This window comes from Pituophis catenifer, unplaced genomic scaffold, assembly GCF_029215685.1.
Source record: "Pituophis catenifer annectens isolate HBS135680 unplaced genomic scaffold, rPitCat1.0.hap2 SCAF_3, whole genome shotgun sequence".
NCBI lineage: Eukaryota > Metazoa > Chordata > Lepidosauria > Squamata > Colubridae > Pituophis > Pituophis catenifer.
Genome location: NW_027256883.1, coordinates 74331635 through 74341725, shown reverse-complemented (window position 1 = coordinate 74341725; position 10091 = coordinate 74331635). Strand labels below are relative to the sequence as shown.

The following is a 10091-nucleotide window of genomic DNA, read 5'->3' as shown; positions in this document are numbered from 1 at the left end:
ATACACATAACACATTTTGGTAGTTATAAATAGGATTCATATTACTCAACTGCATTCTTATCTTGGAACTCAAATGTAGGGATCATTTAATCAAGCCATTTTATTGTATGCAATTCAGATATCTACAAATGATATTTACCATATACAGTTCTTATTTTTATGCAAATTTTCATGTTTTCAAAATTGAAATAAAAGCATTTGTTGCTGTCAAATTTATTATCAGCGTGGTGATAGAACACTGTATTACTCAGCTCACGTATCACTGAAATTAATTAAATTTACACACTTTGAACCATCATTTATTAACTTAATTGCAATAGGATGAGATTACACTAAGCCAAAACTAAACAAATCACTTAACATGCATGAAAATGACAAATATGTTGAAAGACTCATTTATTATACCATATGTTAGTCTAGTTCTAAACAAAAATAGGGATTTTATCTTGCATAATTGTAAAATGAAAGCCAATTAAACAAAGATAATGATAGGTCCTCAGTATAAAATTGTAGATTGGAGAAAAGGGATAGAGCAACAAATCCTAGATTGGGGTTATCCTTCTTGCGTTAGGAGCTTGGAACAAAATAGTCAAAAGTTAAGTTCAAAACAGATTTTAAGCCTTTGTCCATCTGAAAACATTTCTGATACTAACTGTACAGTGTCTTTTTTAATACTGAAGCTTGGCTTTCTGCAGTTACAGCTAGTACTATTGGGTTGACTTGTATTTTCCCCTATTTTGAAAAGCTGTAAAAAAAAAAAAACCCACAAATGCATGAGCTAATGCAGTTATGTCTCAAACCATTGAATCCATGATGTTATTCCACTGATGGAATAGGCAGTTGATAAGGTTACCAATAGTATGCAGTACTACTTCTGACAGTACAAGGGATTCATTAAGAACTAGTTGCTTGAGACAGATTATGCTAGTATTGTATCCTCTTCTCTAGCTGCCCCAAACAAAGAAGGACTATATCAGGAATGTCAAACTCGACTTCATTGAGGGCCACATCAGGGTTGTGTCTGGGATGGCCAGGGTGGACACTTGCTGAGGTCATGAGAACCTGAATGAAAATTCTAAAGATTGAATTGATGTTTCAAGTACGATGGAGCACATTCATTGGCATAAACAGAAGAAGCTCTCTGTCATTTGTTGTCCATAATGAAATCTGTTTTCACGATTGTTCGGAAAATTAATTCAAAAGCAATGTGAATAGCAGCAACCTTGGTTGTGATATCCCTGGCCTCTAAAACAGGGGTATCAAACTGTTGGCTCATATTTAATTGGTTGTCCACTAAGACTCCAAGATCCCTCGCACACTTATTGCTATTAAGCCTAGTTTCCCCTATGCTATATGTGTACTTTTGGTTTTTCTTGCCTAAGTATAAGCATTTACTTTTCCCTACATTGAATTTCATTTTGTTAGTTAGGCCCCAGTGTTCAAGTCTGTCAAGATCTATCTGGATCTTCAGCCTATCATCTAGAGTGTTGGCTATTCCTACTAGCGTAGTATCATCTGCAAATTTGATAAGTTCCACTTCAATTCCTTCATCTAAGTTATGAAGATATTGAACAGTACTGGGCCTAAGACGGAACCTTGTGGTACCCTTATCTTTGATTTTTGTTTCACAACTTTGTTCATTCTGAGCCTTTGCTTTCCTGACTTCCTGACAAGACTACATATATTGGAACCTTAAAGAGCAAGTTCTCTTCTGTAGGTTTCTCAATCCCATCTGGCTTCTGCTGCTACTTTCGGTTTTCCTTCCCTCTCCTACCACCCCCACCCCCGCTTTCCCCCCTTTCCCCCCTCCTCGTCGCCTCTCCTCTCCCTTCCTTTCCGTTCAGCGAGCTTGTGCAGCTGTGGTGGGTGGGCTAAGTGGGTATATTGGAGGCATTATGTGGATGTAAACAAATAGATAGCAACCCCATCCTTCCTCCTACTCTCGCTCCTCTGAAGCCTGCCAACTGTCGAAGCCTGCCTGGTTCAGATCTCCTCCCCTACCAGGCGGTGAAGGTCAGAGTCGCAGGGCGCTACCGCCTCGCCAGTTCCAGAGTCCCCCCAGCGCTCCCTTCCTCCAACGTCAAGACCCTGGATCTGTGCGGCTGTGGCTCTCTGCACATCCAACCCACCTTCAGCAGCAGCGCTGGTCTTCTCTTGGCAGTTCCAAAAGGTAGGAGTCCCCTGATCTAGGATCTTGGCTATTCCTGCCAATTTAGTATCATCCGCAATTTTGATAAATTCCCCTTCTATTTCCTCATCTAAATTATTTATGAAGATATTGAAGAGTATTGGGCCTAAGACAGAACCTTGTTGTACCCCACTGCTTACTTCCCTCCATGTAGATGTAGTATCATTAAGGACTACGCGTTGAGGATGGTTTGTTATCCAGTTACAAATCCATCTGATGGTCATGCTATCTATCTCACTTTTTTCTAGCTTACCAAGAAGTAGGTTGTGGTCTACCTTGTTGAATGCCTTGCTGAAGTCTTAAGTATACTATGTCCACAACATTTCTCTGGTCTACTAATTTAGTCACTATGTCAAAGAATGAAATAAGATTGGTTTGGAGTAATCTGTTTTTAACAAACTGTGCTGACTTCTACTTATTACTTTACTCATTTCTAGATGTTCGCAGATGTTTTTTGATTATTTTTTTCCAGTGTCTTCCTGTGTATTGATGTTAGGGGGATTGGTCTGTCGTTTCCATGGTCTCTTTTTTTCCCCTTGTTTGAAGATGGGAACCACATCAGCTCTTTTCCAGTCCTCTGATAGTTCCCCAATGATCCAGGATTTTTGAAAGATATGGTACAGTGGTTCTGATATGACATCTGCCAGCTCCTTTAGAACTCCAGGATGTAGTCTGTCAGGTCCCAGTGATTTATATTCATTCAACATCAGACAGGTGTTCTCTAACCATTTTTTAAAAATTTCTTTTCACTTTTATTTCTAGTCTATCTTTTGCAGCTATGTTTTTGGTAGGTGGGGCCATACTTTCTTTTTGCATGAAGACGGATGCAAAGAATGAGTTAAGCAGCTCTGCTTTCTCTCTGCTGCCTGTTACTTCCTTTGCTGTTTCCTTGATTTTTTTTTCTTGTTATTTATAGGTTGAAAGAAGCTTTAACAATTCTCTTTGACTTTTGTTTCAAAACGTTGTTCATTCTGAGCCTTTGCTTTCCTGGCTTCCTGACAAGACTACATATATTGGAGAGTTTAAGAGCAAGTTCTCTTCTGTAGGTTTCTCCACCCCGTCTGGCTTCTGCTGCTACTTTCGGTTTTCCTTCCCTCTCCTACCACCCCCACCCCCGCTTTCCCCCCTTTCCCCCCTCCTCCTCGCCTCTCCTCTCCCTCCCTTTCCGTTCAGCGAGCTTGTGCAGCTGTGGCGGGTGGGCTAAGTGGGTATATTGGAGGCATTATGCGGATGTGAACACATAGATAGCAACCCCACCCTTCCTCCTACTCTCGCTCCTCTGAAGCCTTCCAACTCTCGAAGCCTGCCTAGTTCGGGGAAGGTCAGAGTCCCAGAGCCCCCCCAGCGCTCCCTTCCTCGCAACGCCAAGACCCGGGATCTGTGCGGCTGTGGCTCTCTGCGCATCCATCAGCCTCGGCGCTGGTCTTCTCTCGGCAGGTAAGGGCGGGTGGCTGGTTGCCGTTTAAAGCTTGCGCTTGCTCTCCGGTGGTCGTTGCTCGGGATTGGCGCTATGATTTTAAAGCTGCGTCAGATGTAATTTTCTTTCTTTCGTTTTGCTTGTTTTCAAGCTTTCCGTTCGCCGCTATGGATAAACTGGCTAATGCAAACTCGCAGTTTGCTCTGGATCTTTTCCAAAAGTTGACGGAAGCCCACCCAACCGGCAACGTTTTCTTTTCTCCGCTCAGTGTATCGTCCGCCCTGGCCATGGTCGCCTTAGGGGCCCGCGGTAACACAGCCTCGGAACTCTTGAAGGTCAGCTGATATTTTTCTGACACGTTAGTATGACTGCTAATATGAGGAAATGCGGCTCTTTTGTAAGGAGAGTTGAATTTTAAGTGCTGCATATTGGAAAAACCGCCTCTAGTTTAGGGATGAATCATCTTCTTAAAATGTATTAAGTGAATCGCCAGATTTAGTTAGGACTTCCCAAAAGTTAGTAAGAGACAGGATCAGTAAAATTGCTTCTTTCGTGATTTACTCCCGGGTTTTACTAGTGATTTGCTGAGCAAACAATTTTCAAGAGAATAAGGGTGATAGATAGATGATAAAGATAGATAGATAAGTGACAGATAGTTAGGTAGCTACTATCATCAGCTAGCCAGATGATGGAGGGAGGGAGGGAGAGACGGAGAAATGATGGAGATGATGGAGAGAGAAGGTAGGTAGGTAGGTAGCCAATTTTCTATCACTTAATGTTGGCCTATTGATCAGAGGTCCTTGGAATTGTATTTTTTACTGACAGGTTAGAGCAGGGATCCCCAAACTTGGCAGCTTTAAGACTTGTGGACTTTAACTCCCAGAATTCTCCAGCCAGCTATGAATTTTGGGAGTTGAAGTCCACAAGTCTTAAAGCTGCCAAGTTTGAAGACCTCTGGGTTAGACTCTGAGAAAGTTTGAAAACCCTTGGTTTAGATTCTCCACACTTAATCCAACCTGTATGGAATAAGGATGTAAGAACAAAATTGATATACAAAAACATACAAAGAAGCAATGCTCTCTTTTTTTCGCTATGCCTCAAGCAGGGCCGGATTTTCCTATAGGCTAACTAGGCTTCAGCCTAGGGCCTCAAGATCAAGAGGGTCCTACATTCAAATTGTTAGCAAAATTAAAATTACACTTTCACTATAGGTGAAAGGGCCTCATAAGTGGAATAGCCTAGGGCCTCTTTTCATCTAAATCTGGCCCTGGCCTCAAGCAAACTCAGCATATAGACTGATGTCATTGTCTGCTATGCTGAAATTTTCAAGCACCCAATTACAGTAGTAGGTTGTGATAAATGAAATCAATAGCTCCTTCCCCAAAAACGTTTAGCCTCTATGGGGAATTAATATTTTGGTCTTCAAATGACAGAGTGTCAGCCCCTCATACTAACTGTGCAAATGGGAAAGAAATAAACATTTTGATGCTCTCCATTGCATTCAAAGGAAACGTTGTCTACCCTCTTGCTATATTTTATCAAAAAACCATTTGTTATGAAAATCAGACTAATATTCAACTTTTTCCTTGTCTGTATCAGTTTCTTTTGTGCTGTAGTCTATGTGGATTCTGTAGTTGATAACCGTAAGTAATTTTGAATAAAGTCACCTGTTTAGTCACTTTCCAAAGACAGAATATATGGTAAACACATTCAGGCTTTGATAAATCCCTAATTTTTCCTTGTATATGTATAACCCATTGTATTAATCTTAGATACTGTATGCGCCTCTTTTAAAATGAAACCTAAGTTTGCAGAGAACGGTCCATTGTACTATTTGTTTATGTATGCTTTCTACCTGAGAATCTGTAGATTTCTGAAATGTCTCCATTGTTCTTAGACAAAATTATTTTTGAACTAACCAGTTCTTATTGGTACTAAGTTAGGACTTATCTTTTCCATGCAGACATTTCATTTTGATGGAGTTGAAGATCTTCATTCAGTATTTCACACTCTCAATGCTAAAATTAACCGGAGCAATGCACCCTATATTCTGAAACTTGCTAATAGATTGTATGGAGAAAAAACTTTCAACTTTTTGTCTGTAAGTAGATTGCTAAATAAATAAACATCAATAATTAATGGACCATCAGAATGGCTTTACAGATCAATTTCAAATGTTATTAGCTTATGGCCGTGATGGCAAACCTATGTCACCGTGCCACAGGTGGCACCCAGTGCCCTTTCTGTGGGCACACGAGCTGTCGCCCCAGTTCAGCTCCACTGCGCTTGTGCACGCGCCTCCCACTGGCCAGTTAGTCATTGGGTCTCTCCCATGCATGCGTGAGGGGTAGGGCGTGTGCAGGGGACCAGGCGTGCATGTGGAGGGGGGGCATGTACGCATTGCATTTTGTGAGTCCAGCCGCACTTTGGGCACTCAGTCCGGAAAAGGTTAGCCACCACTGGCTTATGATACTCATCAATACAGTTATCCTTTGTTTTAAGTGAATCCTTAATTTCTCTTAATTAGGTCTGCTATGGTCCGCCCAGCCCAAAGACAATACAGTGAGATCCACTCATATCCAGTCATTCATTTTCTTGCACCTAATGGACAGAATCTAGCCAAATGAAGGTTATAACCATCTAACCTATTCTATCCTGAGAGATTCCAGGGTGTGGCTTCCCTGAACCTCTTCCCCCACCCCCCTCCATTTTGGGACTGCACAACCTCTTAATCTGGGTGTCTCTCTCTCTGGGAAAATTTCAGTGGTGAAATCCAAAATTTTTTACTACCAGTTCTTTGGCCATGGTGGGTATGACTTGGCGGGCATGGCAGGGGAAGGATACTGCAAAATCTCCATTCCCACCCCACTTTAGGGGAAGGATACTGTAAAATCCTCATTCCCTCTCCACTCCTGGGGGAAGGATATTGCAAAATCTCCATTTCCACCCCACTCTGGGGCCAGCCAGAGGTGGTATTTGCCGGTTTTCCGAACTGCTCAAAATTTCCACTACCGGTTCTCCAGAATCTGTCAGAACCTGCTGGATTTCACCCCTGGAAAATTAGGTATTTTGTTAAAATTTCCCCACCTCACCTCTCACTGCTTCTCCAGGTACACATTCCATCACAGCTTTGAAATATGCAGTTTTATAGGTTCATTGAATCTCTAATTGATTGTGGATGATTTTATTCATTCATTCATTTATTCATTAAATGAAAATGCTTCTCTTGTTGCTATCCATAATAATTCTATTTATTTTATAATGATATAATTTATTTTAGCATTTATAAATATTATATGTCCCATTTTACTAGGATTTCTTGACTAGCACCCAGAATTTGTATGGAGCTGAATTATCCACAGTGGATTTCTCAAATGCTCCAGACAAGGCAAAAAAGAAAATTAACCAATGGGTTAAACAGCAAACTGAAGGTGGGATTTTTTTTTTAAATAACAACTATAGTTTTATCTTTTCTTGGGTCTACATGATAATCAAACCCTTACTTTTATTTGCCATAATGCTGCCATAAAAGAATTGATAAAAGAGAAAGAAAATAATAGTTTGGAACACTTAATCTTACAGAATGGGTTCTTTTTGTATACTGTTTAATAAGAGATCCAATTAGCAAGTTGAGAATAATTGCAGAGCAGAAATGTACATTTAACAAAATAAGAATAGAAAAGTACATTTTCTATTAGTCTCATTGATCTGGTAACATTATTTAGGCCTCAATTCCTGGCACAGCTAATTAACAGTGAAATTTCTCCATCAAGGTAAAATCCCAGAGTTGTTATCTGAAGGATCCATCGATGAAATGACTAAATTGATTTTGGTGAATGCTGTCTACTTTAAAGGCAACTGGGCAAAGGAATTTAAAGAAAAAAATACTGAAGACAAGCCTTTTAGATTAAATAAGGTAAATGATTATTATTTTTGTCTATCTTCTGTAACAACATCTTGTTGTTTTGGCAGGTGTAGCAATAAGCAATTGTATGAAGCATCATCAAGCTCTTATGATAGCGCTGAAAACATAATTTTAATTTATCTGTAGTCATGTTTTTGAAGCCTTATGTCAGTTCCTTTGAGCCTAATCTCTAGTTACAAATCTCAGTTTTCCCATAAGTTAAACCTAGTTCCATTCTGAAATACTTTACTGAAATTAGTGGGTCACCTGTCTATTTGCTCTAATACAAAAAGGAAAGCAATAAAGCAGTTTTTATTTATTTTAATACTATAGGTAGGTTTTTCCCTTGATTTATTTTATAAGTTGGTTAGATGTTCTGTTTATCCTTACCTGGAAATGAATTTCATTTAATTTAAAAGAGTTGTATGATTCCAAAGAACAGCTATATATTAATACAGTTTTGCAAAGATCCACTTCCGAGAGCTAGTTCTATCAACTTCAGCATATACATACAGAATCTTTATTTCTTTGTTGTTTGATAGACTCCTCACTGTAATATTCTTAATATAATGCAGAGAGAAAAGAAGAATGTGAAGATGATGTTTATGAAAGAGAAGCTTCCCATTGGTTATATCCCTGAATGCAAGTGTCATGTGCTGGAACTCCCATACAAAGGAGAGGATCTTAGCATGATCATCCTTTTGCCTGACAACATTGAAGATAATTCCACAGGCCTAGAACAGGTGATTCTATTGTTTCCTGCTATTGCTATAAAATTATTGTCCTAAACAAAATTATTCTAAATATTACATGAATACTTGGTAGGACACCCATACACATAGACAAAGTTGTTGTTTATGTGATGCCTTGAGTGGCTCCACATATATCAGTTGGGTTCTGAAGAGAGGCTGCCTTATTTTGGGGATCTCCAGAAAATATTTAAGAGTTTTCTTCATTTTTGTACCAGACACTATGAATCCCTAACCATCTCAGGAGAAAGAGCTGAAAACAGATTAGATCTGAATTAGATTTAAATAGTATCTTAAATAGTAAACAGTAAGGTATCTGTAAAATAGACGCTTTTTATGTTACATTTGGAAAGGACAACCACGGTTTTGCTTGAAAATACTTTTTTAAAAAATCTATGTTTACTTCTAATAATGTTTATGCTATAAACTCTGCGTTAATTTTTTCCCATCTGAACATCTGTTAAAGCTGCAAATAGTTTAGCACGAGGCACCAACCCTCTTGCAATTAGTTCACTGCCATATTTTTATTGTTTCCCATAGAGAAAGACCATGTCTGGGATAGAGAAATTTGCTCTTTGACTCTGCAAATTCATTCATACTGAAGTGAGAGATGTTCTGTTTTTCAGCAAGGAGTTTCTTTGTGCTGAAATGGAAATATTGTGGCACAATGATGCAAATGATTACTTCTCTTTCTCTGCCTTTTTAGCTGGAGAAGCAGCTTACTTTGGAAAAACTGCAAGAATGGACCCAGCCAAAGAATATGAATTCTGGCGTGGATGTCAATGTACATCTACCTAAATTTCAGCTGGAAGAAAACTATGATCTTGAATCTTACTTTGCAGCATTGGGGCTAGTAGATGTGTTTGACAAGGGCAAGGCTGATTTGTCTGGAATGTCAGGAGCTCAGGATCTCCATGTGTCTAAAATTGTTCACAAGTCCTTTCTAGAAGTAAATGAAGCGGGCACTGAAGCAGCAGCAGCTACTGCTGCTATATGTGTATATTCTTGTTGTGTGGTCATGGGGAAGGATTTTAATGCTGATCATCCTTTCCTATTTTTTATCCGTCATAATCCAACAAACACGATACTTTTCCTTGGTAGATTTGCCTCTCCATAAAGAGTATCGTAAATCATAAAACCAGCTTCCAGCCTCCTATAATATACACATTTCTCTGCGTGCTTGGGAGAATTGCCATGAACAAGTTGAGTTCCTCCAGATATTTTCCATCTTCAATTTTCTTGAACTCCTGAGTCTTTTAACAGGTTTTATGTGACACTTCGCTCTAAAGGGTAGCCATCTCTAATCTGGGACATTCAGGTGTGTTTGACTGCAGTTCCTTTAATTTCCAGCTAACTAGGAATTCTGGGGATTGTAGTTTGAGCTGTTTGGAAGCCATCAAGCAAAGGTATTTGTAAAACGAATAACACATGAATTACTGGAATAAAGTTGGCCTTCATTCAATATAATGTAAGAGCCTTTGGTCCAGACTCGTTTGTCCTTGAAAATCATTGATAATATAGAATTCAGAAAGTGACGTCTTTTTTGTTCTTGGAAATTCAAAGCCATTTGGCACGTGCCTTAGTAAGTACCGTGTTTCTCAGAAAATAAGACCGAGTCTTATTTTCTTTTAGACTTGAAAATGAACACTTGGGCTTATTTTCGAGGCAGTCTTACTTTTTTTGAGGTGCAGAAGGCCAGACTCCGTGAGCTGGATGCTCCATGGATCAATGGTGGGTTGCCCCCGGTTCGCACCAGTTCTATAGAACCAGTAGTAAAACCGGCAGGAGGCTCCGCCCACCAACCCTGATGTCATCAAAATGCTTCTGCACATG

General features: G+C 39.6%; 1 protein-coding gene across 1 annotated transcript; it reads left to right on the top strand.

Moving 5' to 3' along the window:
* Nucleotides 1-3319: 3319 nt before the first annotated feature.
* LOC139314824 (leukocyte elastase inhibitor-like) lies at nucleotides 3320-9720 on the top strand. Its single transcript, XM_070940741.1, has 7 exons — nucleotides 3320-3625; nucleotides 3757-3940; nucleotides 5569-5706; nucleotides 6919-7036; nucleotides 7379-7521; nucleotides 8085-8252; nucleotides 8965-9720. Exons 2-7 carry the CDS (start codon nucleotides 3773-3775, stop codon nucleotides 9373-9375), a joined length of 1146 nt encoding a protein of 381 aa, XP_070796842.1. The 5' UTR covers nucleotides 3320-3625; nucleotides 3757-3772; the 3' UTR covers nucleotides 9376-9720.
* Nucleotides 9721-10091: the final 371 nt, after the last annotated feature.

What these genes read in the sequence shown, in the direction of transcription:
- LOC139314824 (XM_070940741.1), top strand. Translation starts at nt 3,773, where the DNA reads ATGGATAAACTGGCTAATGCAAACTCGCAGTTTGCTCTGGATCTTTTC. An exon ending in CAGCCTCGGAACTCTTGAAG is followed by an intron (nt 3,941 to 5,568) that starts GTCAGCTGATAT and finishes TTTTCCATGCAG; the next exon opens with ACATTTCATTTTGATGGAGT. An exon ending in GGTTAAACAGCAAACTGAAG is followed by an intron (nt 7,037 to 7,378) that starts GTGGGATTTTTT and finishes TTCTCCATCAAG; the next exon opens with GTAAAATCCCAGAGTTGTTA.